At 41.5% G+C, this 25,059-nt stretch overlaps 1 protein-coding gene across 1 annotated transcript; it reads right to left on the bottom strand.

Moving 5' to 3' along the window:
- Positions 1 to 22,813: 22,813 nt before the first annotated feature.
- Tapdelta (Translocon-associated protein delta) lies at positions 22,814 to 23,815 on the bottom strand. The gene is made up of 2 exons (XM_065226213.1): positions 23,442 to 23,815; positions 22,814 to 23,376 (listed from the first exon to the last, which is right to left on the bottom strand). The coding sequence occupies exons 1-2, from the start codon at positions 23,694 to 23,696 to the stop codon at positions 23,116 to 23,118; spliced, it is 516 nt and encodes a 171-aa protein (XP_065082285.1). The 5' UTR covers positions 23,697 to 23,815; the 3' UTR covers positions 22,814 to 23,115.
- Between the last annotated feature and the right edge of the window lie 1,244 nt (positions 23,816 to 25,059).

The following is a 25,059-nucleotide window of genomic DNA, read 5'->3' on the forward strand; positions in this document are numbered from 1 at the left end:
AAGGAAATACGAAAAAGATTAGCTTCAAGAAGTGACAGTTTCATCGGATTAGTCACCAAGTCCCCCACCACTGCTCTCTGCAGCCCTATCACTCCCATCCCCACGATTGCTGAAGATAATAATAAAATTCTTGATTTTATTTAAAGAAATTTATTTTTAGAACATTTGAGTTATCGGGATTCGTATTCGGTTTCCCCATCGGGAGGATCCGTATTCGGAATCCCCATCGGGATCCTTTTACGGAATCCCAATCGGGACCCGTATTCAGTTTCCCCATCAGGATACGTATTCGGTTTCCCCATCGGGATCCGCATCCGGTTTCCCCATCGAGATTCGTATTCGGTTTCCCCATCGGGATCCGTATTCCGTTTCCCCATCGGGATCCGTCTACGGAATCCGTATTCGGTTTCCCCATCGGGATTCGTATTCGGTTTCCCCATCGGGATCCGTATTCGGTTTCCCCATCACGATACGTATTCGGTTTCCCCGTCGGGATTCATATTCGGTTTCCCCATTGGGATCATTTTACGGAATCCCAATCGGGATCCTTTTACGGAATCCCAATCGGGACCCGTATTCGGTTTCCCCGTCGGGATCCGTATTCGGTTTCCCCATCAGGATACGTATTAAGTTTCCCCATCGGAATCCGTATTCGGTTTCTCAATCGGGATCCGTATTCGGTTTCCCCATCGGGATCCTTTTACCGAGCCTTTTACGGAAACCGTCATCGGGATCCGTCTACGGAACCCGTCATCGGGCTCCGTTTACGGAACCCGTCTATGGAATCCGTCATCGGATTTCCATCGGGGTCCACTCAGGCATAACATTTGATAACGGCACAAAAGCATTTGTAGACAAACTTTCTAAGGCCCTTTACACGCGAACCAAAGTACGCCCACGTAAACCAATACCATTTTCGGAAAGGTGATAGTTGCCCCTATCCGATGATGTTGTTGGTTTGCGTGAGCGTACTTTGGTTCGCGTGTAAAGGGCCTTAGAAAGTTTGTTTACAAATGCTTTTGTGCCGTTATCAAATGTTATGCCTGCACTTCCACTTTATTTTTGCTATTAGTAAATACATTCACTCACCTACAGAGATCCGGCTTCAAATTCCCCGCCGGGATCCAGCTTATAACTCCCTACCGGGATTTGGCTTCGGGCAGGTGCACTGTCCTAAAAAACATAATTACATTACATTATATTAATTCGAATTAACTTACCTGCAAAACATCGAATCACTACCAAAACTCGCGATGGACACATTAGCGGCACTTTCCCGGTCTAATTCGTCAAAAAACTCAAAAAACCAAACTTTTCCCACTGCTAAAAAAACTGGACACGGAAAATGAGATCAACGCAAATTTGAGTACAGTGTACTCAATATCGAAAAAGTGCAGGATGAGTAAATTTGCCGCATGTTTTCCTGTGGAAAACCTCAAAAATCTGCCCTAAAATTAGGAAAATTGATCCAGAGAATCCAATCTTTATTTTTCTCAAATTCGGAAAAAAAAATTCCTGGAAAAACCTGGAAAACAAGTTCCTGCACTTTTTGCGAATTATGAGTGAACTAAACTCAAATTTGGGTCGTTCTCATTTGCCGTGTAGTGCTGACTCAGGACAAAGCAAACTTTGCATGCGGCGAGGGACCGAGGGACAACAAATTACATCGTGATGAAGTTTGATTCTAATGTAACGTTAGGTTCAGTTGTCATTGGATGTATTCTGATGTCAAATTTTACATCGTCAAGACGTTTGATTCTGATGTAACGTTTGAGGCTAATGTATTTTTATGTACTTGGACGTCACACTGAAGTCTGAATACATTAAGGGTACAGCAATACACGTTAAAATTTTATGTATTGAAGATGTCTGCTGATGTTTCCTACATTACAATTTCTATTCGGGTTGAACGGCTGTGACATCTATTCCGGCTGCTGTACACTGCAGATCGACTATACCAAGCCAGAAAAACTCAATGTTTACAAACACGACACGAACTCCAGTTGGGACTACACATTGGAAGCAGCCGTCTCCAAGGATGCCTGCAACGGATGAGCCCCGTTGCTACATGATCCTACAATCTTCGATAGAAGGCCCACCCCGTACAACGACCGTCAATCATTAGTCAACCATGGTCCTAAACCAGCCCTCCTGGGAGCCAGCGGAGGAAACGGATTTTAACCGAATTTTTCACCGCTCGAGTTTCATTCGTGGGAAAACTGAAAACCAACACTGGCCGGAACACACGTCGGACTGATGAAGGACGCACCACTGACCCGAAACGAACCAGCCAACTTCAATCAACCGGCATAGCAACAGGGCGCAGTGATGATGGTCTATGGACTCGATAACAACACACCCATCACCGATAAGCTGTTCAATCTGTTCTGCATGTACGGAAATGTTGTCAGGATAAAGTTCCTGAAGACCAAAGAGCATCCAGCACTTGAGCAACATTCCAATCGAAAATGATGGTAGCAACATTCAGATTGCATTTTCCAAGCAGAACTACTTGTCAGAGTCCACCAACCCCTACACGCTGCCGGACAATTCGATCACCTTCAAGGACTACTGTAACGGCGGCTCCAAGAACAATCGCTTCCTTTTCCGAGGATTTCCTCGGGATTTCCTCTCCCGAGGAGACCTTGAGGATTGCTTAACTGCAACCAGGTCAGGGCTTGTCTGTATCTTTACATGCACATGCCAGTTGTGATATTGCGGACCAAAAGTTTGTTGGAATTTAACTACTAGCCAAAATTAAATAATTGTGTAGTTTAGAATTATGATTTTCAGTGTCTACTCGGCTGGCGACAAAAGCAGGCCACTCTCGATGTGTGCCACGCGATCGTCTGTTTTCTCGGCAGCAACCATTGTGTGGTTCTCCTTAAAGAGCCTAAATTTATAAAGAGGCGACATCTCAAAATTGGAACAATCGATTGTCTGTCAAAGTCATAGGAAAAGTCATTCCAATCGAGCAGAAGACCTGTCAAATGGATAAGATGTCGTCTCTTTATAAATTTAGGCTCTTTAGTTCTCCTCATTGTTTTTCATCAGTAGTTCTTTCGGTCGATGCGTCGTCGACTTTGGAAAGCAACCGTTTAGTGATGAGTGTGTGAGTGCTGACCACGTTTTGCGTCCATTGCTGCAATGGAAGCGCTCTAACCCTCGTTGGCGTAACTGCCATATAATGAAATCACTGGAAGCGGCTCCAGTTCTGATGGAGGAGGCTTTTTGGATAGCGGAAGACAAAGTGTTTATTGTAATATTTTTGCTCCGAGTAAATTTGAGTAACTCATAATTACTCAAGAATGATCAAAGTAGTCTGGCCTTATGTATATTCATCAACAAATACAAACTACAATGTGAATAAACATTATGTGTCAGTGGAGGAGGAGAATCAGAATTATTTTATTATATTCTTGATAAAAATCCTTATTTAATCAATTGAATTCATTCACAGCATGAAATATAAGAATTTTGCTTTGAAGTGAAATAAGGTAAAAAATGCCATATCCGAAGATGGCTTCACATGAAAACTGTATCCGTATCACCCAGGTAGACGTAATTTATAAGACCTTCATGTGCTTGGCAAATCAGAGGTTCTGCACGTCTACAATTGCAAATTGCATCATCTCAAATAGGAATGAATAAGTTGAGAATTCAAGATTGATGTGAACTTGATTTGGATTTATGGAAACTTAAAATTTTAAATATGGTTATACAATGACAATGTATTGTTTTCTATTAATCTCGGGTCGAACTTAGTGACAATTGAAATGCTTATAGTTAATTTATCTGAAAATCATGACAACCAGCAACCAAATGGATTATGTTTCTATACTTCTCTGAATGCCCAAGTATTAGTGCAGAACTATGAGGCTACTGCCTCAAAGTTCTGCACTAATTCTTGGGCATTCAGACAAAAGTAGTAGTAGTAGTAGTAGTAGTAGTCGTAACTTTGATGCCTTTCGAATATTCAAACTAGGGTCAATTTAACCAAATTTATCATATTTTGAATCTGCAAATGCTATGGTCAACGTCGACCGATAACAGCCTGCACTAGATTTGGTTGAAAACGGCTTACAAAGGATTTGAACGAAACAGTAGGAAGGTCATGTGATCTATCTATGGATGATTATCCAGTGTAAACCATCATTTACTCTCGTTATTTTCGACAATGAGAAGCTGCAGAATTTAGGAATATTTATCACCGTTGAACGTCTTTCTTTGACAGTTGGGGAATAAACACAACAAGGTTGCTGTGTTACCGTGCATCGCTTGTTGAGCAACTCGAGTTACTCAGAGTTGCTCAAAATTAACTCAAATTTTACTCATGATCAAAAGCTGTCTTGCCCCCAGGTTGTACCTTTTGACTATAGTTTTAAGATGTATTGTATAGTGACCAAGAATCCTCGGCTCTGTAAAGTTAGTTCGTTTGAGCCTTATCAAATAAATCAATAAACAAAAGATAATAAAAGCATTGGCATCATCTTACGGTGGATTCCTGTATCCGGACCACGACCGTTCTACATTTCACTCTGGAGTTGTAAGCCTTTTAGATCATTACAGTATCGTCACTCTGAAGCAAATCAACCACGTGGTTAATGAGAACAATCGTAGCTTAGACCTTTGCTTCGTCACCGCTCAGGATACTGCTCCGCATTTGTCTATGGCTGTTTCTCCGTTGATAAAGACTGTTCCACACCATCCTCCTTTAGTTATTGCACAGGTCTCCTACGATTTCCGAAATGCTGACCACGACAGTATCGGGGAACTTCATTCGAATTTGGACTGGCACAGGATACTCGTCCCTGCCGATGTCAATGCAGCTGCCCAAACTCTCTCGCATATTTTGGCTTACGTCATTGAGCGACACGTTCCGAAAAAAGTTCCTAAACAAGGTAATCATCATCCTTGGCAAACAAGTGAACTCCGTATGTTAAAGTCTTCCAGAAGAGCCGCGCTAAGAAAATACACCAAGTACCACAACCTACAACTCAAGGACCATTATGCGAGGATCAATCATGCGTTGAACCAGTCGCCAATATAGCTTCGATCTCACCCGAAAAGTTTTTGAAATTAGGGTAGAGAACTACTTCGGCCTACTTCAAATAAATCCATGATTTCAGAGCTAACAAGTCAATTATCCGTTTGGTACGATACATTAGTTAATAAGCTACGGAACGAAGTCAATGAGAACGCGTGATATGAAGGTTTGCACCCATTATTCCCAAAAACAAAAGAAGCGCTCCGACCGAATCAATTTTTATCTTCATCTGATAGGCCGAAGTGAATTCATTGACGTTTCAATTGCGTTTCAATGCGTTAGGCCGAGTTTAGAATCCGTAGGCCGAGTTTGGCGTCAAGAAGCAGTGTTAGACTTTTGACAATATCTCAACTATTGGTATCTCTTTATCAAATCTTACGGTACATACGGAAAGGTAAATACATTTGGAAGCCATCAGTAATAATAACATTCCGTTTGGTGCTAAACTGCGCTAGATTAAGAAAGACTAAGTGCGGGTTGTGCTTAATAGGCCGGAAATGGGGTAGTTAACCCTATGTGAATGAGCAACGAAAGGAGTCTGGCCTTCCATCCACTATGGTACTGAACGGTGAAGAAGCTTCATCCCCTCAGGACATTTGCCGTCTGTTCTCAACCAAGTTTGCGAGTGTATTCTCGGATGAGAACCTACCTTACAAGCACGTTTCTCTAGCAGCCAGTAATGTCCCAATGTCTGGTCAATCTTTGGCAGCTATCAACATCGACCTCGCTATGATAACAAGGGCGGCTTCGCAACTGAAGTCTTCATTTAAGCCTGGACCTGACAGAGTTTCTTCCGTCTTTCTCAAGCAACACAACGATAGCCTGGTGACTCCTCTCTGCCTTCTGTTCGAAATGTCCCTCTCTAGTGGGGTGTTTCCTTCCTGCTGGAAATCAGCTGAGATGTTTCCAGTGCATAAGAAGGGATGCAAAAGAAACATCGACAACTATCGCGGCATCACATCGTTGTGTGCCATATCTAAACTGTTCGAGTTGGTCGTTATGGAACCATTAGTCTCTCGCTTCAAGCAGCACTTGAGCGAAGTCCAGTATCGTTTCATGGCCTTCTGTGTCTCCCCTCATACATTACGGAGAGTATGACAGACCATATGCAAACAGATGTCATCTACACTGACCTATCAGCCGCCTTCGACAAGTTGAACCATCCTATAGCGATCGCCAAACTGGATAGGCTCGGTATAAACGGCAGTCTCCTACGATGGTTCGCATCCTATCTATCTGATCGTCAGTTGGAAGTTGCAATCGACGACTGCCGATTTCCTTCGTTCCCTGCCACTTCGGGTATTCCGAAAGGTAGCCACATTTCTTGTGTATTTCAGCGACGTCAATTTCGTCCTCGACGGTCCACGACTGTCGTTCGCAGACGACATGAAAATCTATCTCCGAATCCGAGCCATCGCTGACTGTCACCTTCTCCAACTCCAACTCAAAGCTTTTGCTAATTGGTGCCAACTGAACCGCATGGTTGTAAATCCAACAAAATGTTCGGTAATCACGTCCTCACGGAAGAAACATCCAATTACATTCAGTTATATCCTAGAAGGCGTTGACGTACATTGTGTGAATCACATTAAGGATCTGCTAATGATCTTAGATTGTCAACTCACATACAGCCAGCATATCATTTTCAGGATAGCTAAAAGTTTCACGGATATCTACGCGTTTGAAGTCGCTTTACTGCTCCCTCGTCCGGTCGGAGTTAGAATACTGCTGCCGTGTATGGAATCCCAATTACCAACACAGTGTACAAAGAGTAGAGTCTATTCAACGACGATTCATCTGGTTTGCCCTTCGACGATTGCCTTGGAGGGATCCTCATCGCCTTCCAAGGTGCCAGTTAATTCACTTGGATCCTTTGTGGAGTCGAAGAGATACGACAAGGGCCCTGTTTGTGGTAGACATTCTACTGGGCAGAATCGATTGTCCTTCTATTCTACAACAAAGAGACGTTAACGCTCAACCACGAGCACTCCGTAACAACGCAATGCTGAGGATACCTTTTCGTCGTACAAACTATAGTTCGTATGGTGCTATCAATGGGCTACAAAGGGTTTTCAATCGTGTTGCTTCCTTTTTAGATTTTCACTTGGCACGTGATGGATTAAGCGATACTACGAAATACAATATAGTCAAGAAGTAACAAGCTGCAAAGGCCGTGAAGTCCAACTTAATTCCTAATTCTTAAAAATATGAATTAGGAATTAAGTTGGACTTCACGGCCTTTGCAGCTTGTTACTTCTTGACTATATTGTATTTCGTAGTATCGCTTAATCCATCATTAGGACTAAACCCAGTATGTTGATGTAGAACCAAATAAACAAATAAACTATGAATTAATTTTCTAAATAATTGAGTCTAATGGTTGTGAAAATATTTTTTTTTTAATTTTGTTTTTATTTGGTTCAAAACTTTTGGAATGCGACAGGTACTAATTTGGCTTGATCGAGTTGCGATTTTCTTTTCTTTAGATCAAGACGATGAAGTTTTGAAGAAGACAACGATATTAACTATCTGCCCACTGGGTCAACATATTTATTTATTTATTTTGTTTTTCTTCATCGGACTTACCGTGTCTAAATGAAGCCTGATGGGGAAAAGCCTAGAAAAGGCGTAAAAACCCCATATCTTTTCGAAATACATGAATCACAATAATACAATACAATTACAACGAACATTAATCAAGTCTATAGCATAAAAAAAGTTATCCTCCTATGGCATAGAGTTGTCCGTGAATCAGGTAGAAGTCCTCGTCATGCAGTTGAACCGCAAACAAAAAATAAACAGGTAGCACAATCCTTCACGTGTACATTAAATGGACAGCTACTCACCTTCACAGAAGTCTGCGTTGAATACGGTGACGAAAGGTTTCCGCTGCACAGTTGAAGTCGAAAAACTCGTAAAACTCGTTGAAACGCCCAGACATGAACCGAACAACTCGTTCGGGTGCGTAGATTTCGAATTCAGCCAGATTCCTGGAGAGTCGATTTCACCAATAAGTACTTTCGCTGCGAACACGGCCTGACTAATCGTCCGCCTATGTTCTAGTGTTTCAAAACCCAGGAGTTAACAACGATCTTCGTACGACGGAAGGTTCACAGGGTCATTCCAAGGAAGGTGACGAAAGGCATATCGAACCAATTTCCTTTGAACAGATTCAATTCTCGCTATCCAAACTGCTTGATACGGGCACCATACTACCAACAATCAATACGAAACTAACGATTTTAAATTGGCTCACTACTTGACTAGCCTATAGTCCCAAGCAAATCGATAAAGGTATCCCATTCTAGTCGAAACTCTGGTACTACACAATTTTTGCTTTGATTCGCTATGAAAGTTTGACAGATAAAATGAGGGGTTAGTGGATTTTCCCATGTTTCAAGGGGTGAATCGATTAGCTTGGGACCGAAGATAGTACCAGAGCCGAGCCAAAAAGTTGAGCATGTTTCTTAGGGACCTACTAGTCTTAGAGTTACCTCTATGATACTATCGAGCTGAATTCCAAGATCGATCGCACTAGAGAGCAGCATAGAGCTTTTAGACAGGCAGGATCGCGAAACTCGTCAGCGATCTTGAAAATTAACCCGAGTTGCCTGTTAGCTTTCGCAACGATGCCCGAGTAATGAAGCTTGAATGTTAAGGCGCAGTCCAGCGTGATTCCTAGGTCACGAACATTGTCCACACGTTGCAGAAGTTGGTGATTTATCGTATAGTTGAATGCCACTGGTTTCAGCTTGCGATGAAATGAGATAATATTACATTTTTGTACATTCAACGTGAGATAGTTTCTTGAGCACCACTCTTCGAAAGTATCGATTAAGTGCTGAAGCCGTAAGCAATCGGCGAAGCTACGAACAATCACATAGATCTTCACATCATCCGCGTAGAACGATCGGCAACCAGTTGGGAGGATCAGTTCGGCCTCATTCACAAAAATCGAGAATAGCAATGGTCCCAAGTTGCTACCTTGAGGAACACCGGAGCTGTTTGTAAAATAGTCCGATTGCTCTGATCCGATTCTAACACAAAGTTCCCGATTGGTCAGATAGGACTTGAACCAACGAGTTAAACCCGAGGATACACCGAGTTTTTCAAGTTTAGCTAGCAGTATGGAGCAGTAAGAATGCGGTTATATGTGCGATATTCGTTGCTCACTGTTGAAAATAATCATTTGGTGAATGGGTTACGATTACGACAGTATTTACGGAGGGCCTTCGATCTCAGACGCTTCAAATTCCGTAGTCGAGCATTCGACCATACGGGTTTGGGAGAGGGTCTCCTCAATGGGACAGAATCAGTTATTGCCCGGCGAAGTAGTTGACGGCTTCATCAATAGATGAACACGTGTCAAGGCACTGTCAATCTGCCTGGGCAAGCGAGTGACTCAGGGCGACGAAATCTGATCTACGAAAGTCGAGCTCATGTACATCAACAGGGGGGTTATCGTAGCGAACAGGAACAGATAGGTTGATGGAAACTTCCAACGCAGGATGATTGGTGTCGATGCCAATCAAAGGCTCTGGGGCTTCTAGGATAGCACATTCCAGTGCTGCAGCTTCGTTCGTCAGAACGAGATCAAGCAGCCGAGAGTTGCTATTCAGTATCGAGTTGATTTGCGTTAGGCCATGCAGGTTGAAACCATCAAGGAGAGCACAGCATGATGCGGGCATGTTCGAGCGAAGAACATCAATGCTAGGAAGATCGTTTGCAGGAACGTTCCATGAGAGCCCAGACTGATTGTAGTCACCAAATATCAGAGCTAGGTCGTTTTGTTCTAGTCGAGAGAACACGGTACCAATCGAACTGATGTGGTTTGCAATGCTGCTCGAATCAGATTTCCGGTCTGGAGGTAGATACATAGCGCCAATACTTATTGATCTACGAGGCGTCGTTATTTTAACCCACAGCTGCTCTAGAGAAGTGCAAACTGGAGCAGGATCGATGCAGGAGCTTAGGCGTTTGGATAGCGCAATCAAGACGCCTCCCCACGCGATTTGGTACTATTCTGGTGGTTGCGGTCGTTTCGAAATACCGTGAATAGACTGCCAAATAATTGAGATGAATTAATGCGGTCATCGAGCCAAGTATCCAAGCCAAGTATAGCCATGATATCATAAAAACAGAACCAGCATAACAGATTATCGGGAAAGCCCTTAAGTATGGGATCCCGGAGAAGAAGAAAATTGGAAGACCATGCTTCATGGTCATGGAAAACCAGCGCAAGGCACGATGTAGAAAGAAGCGATCGATCGGTGGATTATTGGCAAGAGGTGGCTACTAACTGAAGCGAGTTTAAAGCAGCCCTGACAAGATTGTTCACTGAAATGGTGGAATCAGAATACGAAGACTCGGGAGATACTCTCAGTGATTCAAGTAGCGATGATCAACTGAACATCCCGGATTTCAGAGGTTTCTCTAACGACTGGGTTGCTGCTTTCCCAATAATATACTATCGCGCTATTGTCAAACTCTGTGATGGTAAAATCAACTAACAACTTCCTTTACTTTTCACCAATCTCGATCATTATTAACAGGTAAATATTCACTTTATTCAATTAGTATATTATACTGTCATTAACATTGCAACTAATTCATTTAGGCATATTCAATTGACCTGCATTGGGTTATTATTTTGCATGCAATGATATGTGAAAAAGGAGGACTCACGATTCAGCATGGAGAGTTTGGGGCATGTTGTTCATTTTAGGCATTATAGTTTGACGTGATCACCATGATCCACTCACGTTCTGGGATGTGGCCTTGAGACTTGAGATTTGGCCTTCATAAGACCCCTTCTGTTTCGCAAAATTAAAATAAAAAAAGCTTATTCCAGTCATTCTTGGTTTACAATTTGGTCTAATGAACCATCTGATTCAGTCCAATAGTGTTCGGCCTAGTGACTATGCAAAATGTTTCTAGTTCTCTGTAGCATGAGGCTTAACAAAAGTGATACAAATTGATTTTTATAAGTACCTCGAAAATAACGTTTACATAGGACATAGGACTGTTATGCGAGTAGTGGCAGCACATTCATCCCGGACATGTCAGTGTTAAAGTGACCACAATTAAAAAAAAAGTGCTGATCTCAAGTTAGCGTGGATGACCCGACGATCTTCTCAAAGGATGGGCAGGTGGCACAAGCCCCTTCAAGCTGCAATAAGCTGCAAGAGAACAACAGTGTGCAATGCTCCTGTCTACAGAGGCTGAGTATGTTGATTAATCTGAGGCCACCAGGGAGTCATTTTGGTTACTAAATCTTATGCGTGATCACAAGATAAGTATAGCTGTAAATTAGATGGAGGGACAAAATTAACCAATTATATCCATACAAATTAATTTTGTTTTTAGACCATGAACCTGGCACGAAGTTCGAAGAAAAGGATTGCAGCCGAATCATAGGATCTTGAAGTATCTGCAAGAAGCTTAAAACTTATACGAGCGATATAATCCGGCCTCAGACAAACATACATAACTCATTGAATATTTCTCACTGTAAAACATCGTCGCTAAGACATTACCGTCATCTGTTGAGTACACTGTATTGGGCACTACACTGAACAGATGGCGGTACTGCGATACTTTTAAATTGTCCGTTAAATGCTTGTTCGATGAATAACTTGCGAGCGTTATGTCTGTTTGTCTGAGATCCGGCCACCAATAGAAGTAGAAATGGAAGTCTTTTAATAATGTGTTTATTTTTCCAGGCTCATTTGCCGTAGAAATGAATGTCTTCCATCAAAATAAGCACTTCTTATTCCTTGTGGAAATAATCCCGTTGGGGATAAATTTAGACTCCTGTACGTACCGAAGAGTTTTTCCTAGTCCTTTTTAGTCATACTAGTAAAGTACCGGTTCGGAAAATTTCTACCTACCATAAAACGCTTCATGTTCGGTTGATGCACTACATTTTCGTCAACACACATGCAATTTTCGCTAGTATTTCACACCGCAAATACAGCACTCTGAGAGTAACGAATGTATCAGTTTAGCTAACAAGCTAAGTATTGCGCATTTCACACCAAACTGGACAAACAAGCGCATATTCACTTCTTAAAAAGTGTGATCAAAGTGCGAGTTTCCGTCCAATCGTCTTAGTGTCTTCGGTGCACTCATTCCTTATGATGTAAGCAATAGGTGTTCCCAAGACACCGAAACGATTGGCTGGAAACGTGCACTGTTATCACACTTTTTTTGCATTTTTGTGGCAGCTCAGTTTCAGATGCAATCAGCAGTACTATTGAGAGTTTCCGTCAGTCACACCGGTTCACAACTAGTTCAAGCAGTCAAATATCGAATGCCTCACTCGGATCCTGGCGACTTATCACCGTACAAAAATAAACGTGATCTATCGCCACCGAGCAACTTGAAATTCCTACGAAAATAGTGCATCTTGGTGCCTTTACCCTGCTCCGATGCCGTCAGTTGCTGTGATGACTATACGAACACAGTTAGATACGTCTTTTCACTTTCCTAATAATAGCCCATGTTTTCGTAATATTTTCGCTCTAAGCCCGCGTTGCTGATTGAGGAACGGCATTGATTGGTAAATATTTTCCTCTCGGTTGTTTATCAGCAAGCAACTGATCCAAAAACAGCCTTTTATTACGTGCCATTCAATAGAACGAACACCAAACAACGACGAACCGGCTAATTTGGCATCGTCGTTTTCGTCGTCGTCGTTCTAAAGTTCAATCCTCTACACACTACGAAATAGACATGTAAATTTCAGTGCCCTGAGACCGACACATGCAAGCGGCCCTTTTGACATAAGAATCAGTTGAATAGGACGAGAAAATCACTTCAATCAAACGCACTTTTCGTCGAGTTGCATATATTTCAGTTTCAGGACACTTAATTTTACATGCTATGTTTGTTTACGTTCCATGATTTACGTCAAAGCTCAATAACGTCTCGTGTAAAAATAATAATTTCTAAGTGTGTAGGATATGTCCCCGAATTCTTCGGCAGTGATCAACTTTCGTAAACAACACCTGGTTGAGGAAGGCTTCCCCCTAGAATTCAAAGTTCAGCGGGGGCTCGTCTGATCGAGAGTACAATCAGAGCCCGAGCACATGTTTGGGTAAGTGTATTTCTCGGTGTCGCTGTCTCGCGTGTTGTTCCACATACATTGTAAGCTCGAAATTTCCACCTACAATGTGTAGGTTGTGAACCGAACAGTTTTCGTTTGTAAATTGTAAAGCACTGTTGCGAGACCTGACTGCATCCGTTTGGGTTGATTTTGTTGCTAGCAACCATGCACTGTGTAGTAGATTTATCTATAAATTTTCTCTGTGTCGACTAAATATTAGTACAGCTTACGTAAGGTTGTTTACTGGCAAATTTAGACACCGGTTGCAAAATATCAAGCTTTGTTTTGATGGCGGTTGATTTGCACTGTCTTTTATGTATGTAGAATATAAATAGTAGATGAATGCTAAAAGATAAGTGCGATTTATCTATAGGTAGCTGTCGCACAAAGGCCGTCGCATTAATTTGCGTAATCTCAAGAGTTTTGTTTTGAAAAAATGTAGACCCAAACAATATCAAAGTTTGGTATCACACTGCTCGAAATGCTTGTCTTTTCAATCGTTTGGGATATTAGCCCAGAGTTTCCAAAATTTGTCAAGTTCAACATCGTTCAAGATAGTTTTCAAAAATGATGTCAATGAGAATTCTAAACAATGTGTAGCCTTTTTTTTATTAATTTGGCAATCTTAATAGTTTTTCGGTGTCCGATGTTTGAAATTTTGCATATGGTTGTTAATTTTAGAACCTTGCATGTTTTTCCTGTCACAAAATCTACAAAATTGCTTCTTGTTATATTGAATTCAAGTTCGGCGTATCGAAGATTTGTACAGGTTTGAGATCTCCAGGGTGGCCACCCACCGGGAATTTGTTATCGCCGGGAAAAACCCCGTGAAATCCACGGGAATTCGATGGCAACACCGGAGAAATTTTGCTCAAAGAATCGATATCTTCACATTCATTGTTCAATCTTCTTTCATTTCTCTCATCTACTTGCCACGCGCATCATCTTTTTGCAAGAAATCTTCAGAATCGTCATCAATCTTCTTTCTATCTATTCAGCGTGCGCGCAGCTAACCACAGCAAGACACATTTTTCCTGTATTGTAGATAGAGTCGCCCCCCTCGGATTTTCCTATGTTTCTAGGGGTGCCTCGATTAGCTTGGGACCGAAGAGAGTACCAGAGCTGAGCCAAAAAGTTGAGCTTGTTTCTTCGGGACCTTCTGATCTTACAGTTATCTCTATGGTACCAGAGCGGAGCTAAAAAGTTGAGCACTTTTCTTCGGGACCTTCTGGTCTTAGAGTTACCTCTATGGGTATCCAGTATTTTACGAGCGCTTATGGTCGCCACAATCTGGCTGAGTTTCTGGTAGAGGACATAAGATTTGAAGTTTGGCTTGTGTCGTTTGATGTGTAAACGTTCAAATTTCATCGTTTACACGTCAAACGACACAAGCCAAACTTCAAATCTCATGTTCCCTACCAGAAACTCAGCCGGATTGTGGCGGCCATAAGCGCTGATAATACTGGATAGCGTCCAACAGCACGTGCAAACGATAAAATTGTTTTATCAAAGTAGGTGTTCTTTGTGAGCAACGTTTCGAGCGCTTCGCCCATTTTACAGTCGCAATAATCGTCCTACCATAGAGGTAACTCTAAGACTAGAAGGTCCCGAAATAACGTGCTCAACTTTTTGGCTCAGCTCTGGTACTCTCTTCGGTCCCAAGCTAATCGATTCACCCCTCGAAACATAGGAAAATCCACTAACCCCACAAATTATCTGTCAAACTTTCATAGCGAATCAAAACAAACATTGCGTAGTACTAGAATTTCGACTAGGATGGGGTACGTTAATCGTTTGCTTGAGACCAATAGGCTAGTCAAGTAGTGAGCCAAATTAAAATCGTTAGTTTCGTATTGATTGTTGGCTCAACCACCACCCGTACCTCAACGGAACGCAAGGTCTGCCGAGAATATCGCCGCTGTACGCGAAAGTGTGCAGGAGAACCCGTGACAGTCGATTCCGCGCCGCGCACAAGAACTGGGCCTCTCGCAGGCTTCAACTTGGCGAATTCTGCGTCGAGACTTGGGTCTGCACTGCACCTATACAAGATCCAATTGACCCAGGAGCTCAAGCTTAGCAATCATAGACAGCGCCGTGTGTTCGCTGATTGGGTTTTGGAGCAGTTGGAAACAGACCCCGATTTTTCCCAAAAAATCTTCCGCGAAGAGGTTGATTTCTGGATGAACGGGTATTTGAACAAGCAGAATTCTTTGGTACAAACAACGTAAATATTTACCTTTTTGATAAAACCCAGGTAATCATGACATTTGATTATTGAAAACAATATGAATGAAGAAAAGAGACCAACTGCTGTAATGATTACCTGACATTTGTCAAATAATGTAAATATTTACATCGATTGTATCGAAGAATTGTCGAATTTGGAACAAAGCCAATTTACTCGAGGTCCACCAAGTGGCAATGCATCCCCAGAAAGGGACTGTTTGGTGTGCAATTTAGGCCGGAGGCGTCATCAGTCCGTACTTCTTCGAAAACGACGCTGGCGAGGCCATCACCGTCAACGGCGATATGGATGTGAACGATATGTGGTTCTGTGAGGTGAATAAATGACTGAATGGATTACTATTCGTCATTGTATAACATCTATGGTTGAACCCCTCGGTAAACTGTCAGGTGGATGAACACGTTCATTCTCTCGCGGCTGCGCATCACCTCAACATGCGAGTACTGCATTCGTCCTCTTTCCGTGGAAAGCCATCGGGCAGGCGAAACGTGTGACTACCCTAATAAAAAATAACCATAAACGAACGATAACCCAAATCATTGAACTATTCCACAAATGGTTTGGATGATACCCAGAACACGTCGTTAAGCAAATTAACCATACAATTTTTATTAGGGTACCGTTGCGTGCTGGGTGATTCTCACCCAGAGTAAATATCCAGTTCCCACAATGGCGAATCCTGCCAGATAATTTTATTAAAATTTAGCAGCCTGGATAGCATTTCCGGTGAGAATCACTCAACACGGCAATAAAAGTGAAAATTTGTTTTGAACAAACCGAGAAGTGAAAGTGAAACACATAATTATAATGCGTTGCGAGCTTGTGACTGTTTGGGTTTTGCTGACAACTGCCGAATCGACGAACGTCCGTAAGTTTTAGTTTGGACAAGAAGCAAAAGTTTAGGATTCTTTTCCCGTTGCGGTGTTGGACTGTATATGCATAAAAGGATGCAAAGTTGAAATTGCGGTGTGAGACGCCCGCAAGAGCATCGGACAGTGCGCTGGGACGGCCATGGGAAAAAGAAAATGCTACGGTGTGAGACCAACAATCAATACGAAACTAACGATTTTAAATTGGCTCACCACTTTAGTAGCCTATTGGTCCCAAGCAAACGATTAACGTACCCTATTCTAGTTGAAATTCTATTACTACACTATGTTTGTTTTGATTCGCTATGAAAGTTTGACAGATAACATCAGGGGTGTGTGGATTCATGCAGAACATGCAGGGGTGAGTGAAATAGCTTGGGACTGCTTGGGACCGTTGTTCTGGTACTGAGTGAGCCAAAAATAATAATGATTTTCTTCGGGACCCAGTAGTCTTAGAGTTACCTCTATGGTGAGACGCCCGTAAAGATTCAATGTGCTGGGACGGCCATTAAACGAAAATTCTATCGTCGCGGTGTGAGACGCTCGCAGATAGATTTATTGGTGTGCTGGGACGGCCACTGGAAAACATTCTGGCGTTGCGGTGTGAGACGCTCGTAGGAAGAATTCACAGTGCACTGAGACGGTCACTGAACGAAAATTCTCTCATTGCGGTATGAGATGCCCGCAGAACGGATTTAGAGTGATCTGAGATGGACACTGAAGAAGAATTCTGCTGCTGCGGTGTGAGACGCCCGTAGGAAGAATTCACAGTAGGTTACTGAGCGAAAATTATGTGTCCGAGGTATAAGTCGCCCGGTTGAACATTCGACAGTAAAAGATGAGCAGTATTGGTTATGATTGAGTTCAACTGGCCTATGCTCTTAGTCAAGTATGGAAAAAATCATGTTATGGTTCTGTTTGCCGTCTCGCAAATCGAGCTTCCGCGGAGATCTTTTGTTTTTTTTTTACTTCCAATCAAAATGATAACTAAATAATTTCGAACACCTGAGTATCAATTCAGTTCGTGTGTCTTAAGTTTCTCATAGAAATATTTATCCAATTAAATAGTGTGCTGGGACAGCCACTTATAGTTCGAACGATAAAAAAAAATAATGTCGGTCTAGAGAGATCGCGGAAATCGAATTTTAATTGTGCAGTAAGACATCCAAAATCAAATTGCAGTGTGTGAAGATCATCGCTGCTGTGTTTGAAGCTGGTTACGAGAACCTATTGCCCTCACACCACCTATTCGAAGTCACGAGTGAACTCGAAGCTACAGCTAGAGAAAAAGTGCAGCCAGCCAAATTTAAGCCGGATTTCAGTTGAGGGTATTATGTGACGGTTCAGCGACGCAGTTATGCGTGGTTAAATACGATACGAAAATAATGTAATAAAAATGAACCACGGGTTGATACGGCCGGGAAGGTCAAGTAATGTATCACAAAGGTTTGAAAGCAGTATAGGGAGATTATGATGACTTGGAAGAAATTACTATTTTTATTTTATAAAAATTGCTCTAACTAGATAAATAGATTCTACTAGTTTTGTTAGCACAGTCTGGAAGTGCAATTATTTTCGCGCATAAAGCAATTCCAGTACATATCTGTAGATATTATGTCGTCTTAACAAAAAAATTAATGTAACGCACTCAAGCACAGATCCTGTATCTTTAGTGTACGTTACGCTGGGATGATATTACCTATCCATATTGCACGCGTTATCCGAGAACTGAAAGTCAAATTCTTTGGGATGCACCAAGTTGATGACTTACCGAATAGGTGTAGCATTCTTGCTTCAATAACAGCGTTGCAGACATAGAAGATGCACGGCATCCAAATTTGTACGAAGGAAATTGAAATTTGTTAGCATTACTTTTCATTACCTTTGTAGACACTTAATGAACAGTAATAAAATCAACCCTTTCAACACAATTTGCGGCCGTGTGGTGAACAATTTCATTTGTTAACAACTCGTGGTGCCAGTGTCATAGCCGGATTTGAGAGGGGGGCAATTGCAGTAATCGTAGTTACTAGTTACTAGTAATAAAAAAATAGGAAAACTGATATTGCTTAATTTTTATTAAAGACAAAATTATACTTTTAACCTTTTCTTTCCATAGTTGACGAAATAAATAAATAGATAAATTTAAGAAAACAAAACTGTATTCGATTATGTACTAGTATACGTTGGTTGCCGAAATAAAATAAAATAAATAAATCATTTAAAGTTACGTGTTGCTGTCAGCGGCATCGATTAAATTGAGGAAGTCTTGTGCCCGGCAGTCCTCCAAAAATATCTACATTTAGAAAGTATTTTATCCTGATGCTTTGAGGCAGACTTTTCTGTATTCGGACATCCGAGATTAGGTAGACAGGCTCGTGGTCCGTGACGCCCGTGATAGTTTCTTCTGTGAAAATCGATTGAAGGCAGTTCGTGGTTAGTAGGTCTACAGTTTTTGAACTTCTGTCAGCTTTTCTTCTTGGAGGAATTGGCGGAATAGATAGTTGAATGCATCCTGCAATCGTATCAAAGCGTCACGTCGAGACCAATTTATCAACACGAATTGTTGTCAGGGCTGTTCCCTGCCATATACTTTATGCTTTATGAAATTATACTCGGGAATACGAATTGGTACAACTGGAGCAGATAACTTTAGTTTTGTTTTAGTAATAATAAAGAAGTAGTATATCGTGATTGTTTGTCATAGTTTTGGTTTATTAACTTTAGACGTCAACGTGCGTGTTCGGTGATGCTAACAATGGGAAGAAATTTCTACAGCAACTACACAGATAAACAAGGAAGGCTCGCCTTGGGGTGTATAAGCATAACCATGAATAAGTCGCATCAGAGCGCCAGGATCTCCAACTGGAACATAATATTTATTCTAACAGGTAGGGTTAACTACCCCATTTCCGGCCTATCAAGCACAGCTCGCATTTAGTCTTTCTTAATCTAGCGCAGTTTAGCACCAAACGGAATGTTATTATTACTGATGGCTTCCAAATGTATTTACCTTTCCGTATGTACCGTAAGATTTGATAAAGAGATACCAATAGTTGAGATATTGTCAAAAGTCTAACACTGCTTCTTGACGCCAAACTCGGCCTACGGATTCTAAACTCGGCCTAACGCATTGAAACGCAATTGAAACGTCAATGAATTCACTTCGGCCTATCAGATGAAGATAAAAATTGATTCGGTCGGAGCGCTTCTTTTGTTTTTGGGAATAATGGGTGCAAACCTTCATATCACGCGTTCTCATTGACTTCGTTCGGTAGCTTATTAACTAAAGTATCGTACCAAACGCATAATTGACTTGTTAACTCTGAAATCATGGATTTATTTGAAGTTGTCTGCTCGATAGGCCCAAAATGGGCGATTAGGCCGAAGTAGTTCTCTACCATATGGGTAACGGCAATTTGTCATTATGTACAAATACCTAGGTTTAAATAAGATAAAAGGGCAATTCTTTTTTTCCGATCGCTGACTAAGAATGATCCGGGACGGTCATCTTACTATTTCGGAAGGTGGATTAAAGATGATCCAGGACAGGCATCTTATTTTACTTAGAAGCGAGAAATAAAGATGATCCTGGGGGATCTCCTACCTTAATTTGAAGTTACAGTATAGATGTTTCTGGCAAAACGTTTTACATTGCCGGAGCGTGGGAAAAGGATGATTGGAAGGAATATCTTTTAGGGATCCCAGGGAAATGATGATCCGGGACGTACATCTTAACGTTTCGCTAAGTGGATCCGGTATGGACATCTTACTTTTTCGGATTTACTCAGAAGCAAGAGTAGATTGCGTGTATTAAAGACGGTCTTTGGATCGCGGAATGATGATCCGGGACGGACATCTTACAATCTGTTTTATAATTCAAATATGATGTGGTATCGGTCGAGGAATTGGTATCTGGTTTTGGTAAAGTAAAGTAAAGATGGCTGATACGAAAAATTATTTCTGTGCAATTCAAGACAATCATTAAAATACGCAATCTTTAAGACAGAAGGAAAGCAAGCTGCTGTTTAGAGCGTAGTATGCAGTAATACGAGGGGCACGCACTCATCGATTTGACTGCGTGTTAATGAAAATACCGTTCAAATATTTATGAATAATCAAAATGTTTCCAGCGGTATTGAAATAATAAACAAAATATTTTAAGAACAATTGAAAATAATTAACAAATATTTTGCGATAATTAATGTAAATAATAATATGTTGTGTGGTATTGAATGTATTTTACACACTATTTTTTTTAATTATTCATAGAATTGTTTTGTTTTTACATTCATGAGTTCTCCTAGATATTTATTTATTATTATTATAGTCCATCTGACTTGATATTGAAACTAAGAAATAATATACATCCTATCCATCCAAATTTTAAAATAAAAAGCGCAGTACGTTCATGAAGGTGTTACGTTACTTATCTATGAAACAGAGAAGGAAAGTTAATAGTGCTCATATTTACATGCATTTGTACACAATGGTCATTACGGAGTTGTGGTCTTTTTTTTTGTTATTTTTTGTTTGGAGAAGGAGTGGAATGTGAGGTGAATAAATGACTGAATGGATTACTATTCGTCATTGTATAACATCTATGGTTGAACCCCTCGGTAAACTGTCAGGTGGATGAACACGTTCATTCTCTCGCGGCTGCGCATCACCTCAACATGCGAGTACTGCATTCGTCCTCTTTCCGTGGAAAGCCATCGGGCAGGCGAAACGTGTGACTACCGTTGCGTGCTGGGTGATTCTCACCCAGAGTAAATATCCAGTTCCCACAGGTTCCAACCTCGGTTCCAACAGGATATTCTGCATGAGCGATTTCCGGGCATGGTCGCGCGGAGGCGATGTCTACCGGCTACCGAAGATCGTGTGATTTAACCCCGCCAGACTTTTGCTTGTGGGGTTATGTTAAGTCGCAGGTCTATGCCAATAAGCCGCAAACCACCGATGCCCTCAAACCCTAATCAAATTTGTATGGTTATTTTGCTTAACGACGTGTTCAGAGTATCATCCAAACCATTTGTGGAATAGTTCAATCATTTGTATTATCGTTCGGGTATGGTATTTTTTGATTAAGGAAGCCCAATGACGTTTAAATAAGGTCTGGGCCAAAGGACTTATTGGTGTTAGTTAAATGAGCAAATGTTTAGTGGTATTCGTATTTCATTGCAATGTTTATCTTTTTACACGAAACAGCTGTTGGCAGTGACGTATTTCTATCTGATCGCAGTATCTTAAGCAATGTTTACAATATTTTTGCTTCTAACAACAGCATGCTGCCTGTTGGCCCAGATCTTATTTAAATGTCCCTGATCAACGCCATCAACGAGATTCAGCCCGATTTGTCCGCCAGAGTCCCATTTTGGGCTTATCAAGCAGAAAACCACAGACAAACCGACATGACACTTAATTCTGACTTATGCCCGAAAATTGTAAACGGCCGATTTAAATGTTCAGTGATCCGAACTGTCAACACCATAGGATTTTGTGATCTAGATAAAATTAATTTGTCAATAATAGATCAGACACGAACCAATTCATAACTTTTGCATGCAGGTTCATGGCTTAGCTAAATATTTCCCGCGAACACGGAGCCAGATGTCAGTAGTGTGCTTTGGTCGGAAATTTTATTGTTTTTGCTTTGGTCATTCATGTCGGTTTGTCGGTGAGAAAACATAAAAAAAAACCCATGATTTCGGCATTAACAAGTCAATTATGCGGCGTTTGGTACGATACTTCAGTTTAAAAGCTACCGAACGAAGTCAATAAGAACGCGTGATGACCGCATCAATTTGTATCTTCATCCGATAGGCCGAAGTGAATACAATAGCGTTTCAATGCGTTAGGCCTCTTTTAGAATCCGTAGTCTGAGTTTGGGGTTAAGTAGCAGTGTTATATCACAGACAAACAGACGTAACACTGCATTGTGTATCTTCGTTCACGTATTTAACAGTTGATTTGAATATTATTAGTACCGCGAACTACTCGCCGCCGCCGGTGGTGTAGTGGTAAGCGTGATTACCTCTCACCCCAACAGGCCTGAGTTCAATCCCAGTCGGCGCCGCCGGGATGTTCTGAGGCATAACATCTCTAATCACGCCTTCCTTCGGAAGGGAAGTAAAGCCGTTGGTCCGCGGTTCATGAGTTGATGGATCGATAGGTAGGGTCCAGGTGTAGGAGCTGCCTTCCTGGCGTCGGTAGCATTGGTGTTCAGCACGGAAAACAAGATCGACGGAGTTAGCGAGCAAGCTTGTTTTCTGCGAGAAGGTCGAGAGATGTCGTTGCTGAGGTCCCATGTTTTGTGCTTTGGTTCTCGAGGAATTTGCGTTTAAAGCCATTGTTTACGTTTGGTTGTTCCGCCTATTTCAATTGTTGGTCTAGATATGACTCCGTTTTCGGGTCTTTAGTTGATATTGAACTTCAAGAATTTTGTGTAGCATAACTGCTTTTTGTTTCTGTAAGTTGCCAACATTAAGAAGTTCTATACTCTGAAGGTTTCTTCTCGGTTCGAGACACAAATGAGTACGGAAAACGATTTTTTTTCAGAAGTATTTATTCGCACGCTCTTAATCAATCCAGTCTATTAACTTGTAAGAAGCTTCCTCTTGGGTCACATCTAGAACATGTGCCCACCTTTTCCGTCTCCAGTTGGCATACTGAACGAGCTTCTCCGAATTGTTCGTACAAAACAATAATCTTTATAAATTAGTTCCCTACTTGTACAAAAACGAAGAGAATCAAAAAATGCTCACTAGGAAAACTCGAACGAAAAAAAAAACGATAAAACGATCGATGATGATGGTGTTGTTGAATTCAATCTCCTTCGAACCACTCCTTACGCCAGCAACTTGCTGCGGGTGGAGAAAGCAACGTACGCCACGAAAGCGACCACTCCGGTGGCGAGGATTTCGGAATTGATCCATGGTCCCTTGTAGGCACCGGGGAAGCTGACAATCACATTGGTCAGAGCCTTTACAGCCTGGATGTCCTCACCGGCACGCTGAGCCTTGCGTACGGCCGCGAATGATTCTTCGTCGAACAATCGAATCGTGTACTTGCCGCTGCTGGCCTTCTTGATTTCCTCACTCCAGCTGACCTAAATCGAGACACGATTTGAATTTCCTTTCTTTCATAAGTGAAAGTAAAATGAAGGTAACTCACCTGGTACTTGGAATCGCCAACGCGGACAACCGGGGCCAGCTTTCCGCCGACCTCGGCAAACAGTGGCAACTTCTCGGCTCCGGCATTCGAACACTTCAGGGTGAACTCGGTAACGAAGGCAATCTGGCTAACGATGGTGGCATCCGAGGTGGAAAAGAAGCTGGATTTGACCTCTGGATTGCTGCAGGAACTGGCCTGGCAGAGGGAAGCCGACACGGCAACCAGAGCGACGACGAGCAGTGCTTTCGGGTTCATTGTGATTTTCACCTGTTTGGCCACGATTTCGATGGGAACTTAGCGCGTGAGCTACCTTCGGGGATGTTTGTACCGTGCGAAAGAGTTTGTTGAGTTTTACTATGCAGACTGCGAGCCACGTAGCGGTGACAGATCGAGTTGTAATGTTTGACAGAGCCGGGCCACGTTCGGGTGAGCTGTCAGACCCGTTCGGCTTTGTTGTCATCTCGCGAGATTCGAGTTCGAGGCGTTCGAGGTCGAGAGAGACAAGAAAAGCCACAGTTGATTTTGGTGTGTGAGGGGCGAGTGTATGGAAATGTTAAGATTTTATTATGGACAGCCCGAATAAAAATGCACCATATGCAATAGGACAATAGAATTCTATTGTCCTATTGAATATGGTGCATTTTTATTTGGGCTAAGCTATTGTTACAATCCAATAAAATCTTTTGTAGATACCTACAATTCACTTTATTTCCAATAACAATCAAAATATAATAAAACTAATTGTCACAATATCATCTATTGTAAATAATTTGAATAGGATAATTGCAATAATAAAACAAAGGTTTTCACCAATATATTCGATGTGATGTGTTTACCCGTATATATCTTTTTTTAGTTCACTAAACCACATGCTGGTAAAATGTGATGAATTTAACTAAATTGCGTTGTTTAATTTCGAAAAACATACCAGTTTTCTGAAGAGCTTCGTTTTCTGAGCGAATCGATATTTTTAACTATTCCATAGACATTGATTTCGATTTTAAATCAAGATTTAAATTTTTAATTATTGGCACTAATTCAAATCTATTAGTTGACAGCTAGCTCCCATACAAAGTCCCATCGAGGGGCGCTAAGATGGTGATTTTTTGCTAATGTAATCGCACTTATTTTAAATAGTGCACCAAAATTGATGAAATTTTGGATTTTGGCCCCATTTTAAATGCAGATTACGAATATGTATTTACCTCAATACCCCTAAACAACTCAATTTTTGTGCACTGGGACACAAGACTTTACTTAAATCTTTGGTTTTTATTAGGTAGGTTCTGATTCTACACGTTGTAGTTTCATTTGTATACCTGTGATCTTGACATTTTTACCTACAAGATGAGTGCTTAAAGGGGTTAAGTTTTTGATAAGTCTTAAGTGGGAATGACACTGATGAAGACTGCACATTGTAGTCGAAATACGCATCTGTCATATATACCAAAATTAATTAAGTGGAATTAAATGGAAGATAACTTTTTTTTTGCTTTTATATTTAAGCATTCAGTTTCATTTTAGAGCTAGTTTTGAAGAAAAACGAAGACCATTAATCCCCGCGTGCGTTAATGGATGACTCAGGAGTACAAGAGCGACTAAGAAAATAACTCAATCA

Source organism: Ochlerotatus camptorhynchus, unplaced genomic scaffold, assembly GCF_037179485.1.
Source record: "Ochlerotatus camptorhynchus isolate MF236.1 unplaced genomic scaffold, CSIRO-AGI_Acam_v1.1 ptg000247l, whole genome shotgun sequence".
Taxonomy (NCBI): domain Eukaryota; kingdom Metazoa; phylum Arthropoda; class Insecta; order Diptera; family Culicidae; genus Ochlerotatus; species Ochlerotatus camptorhynchus.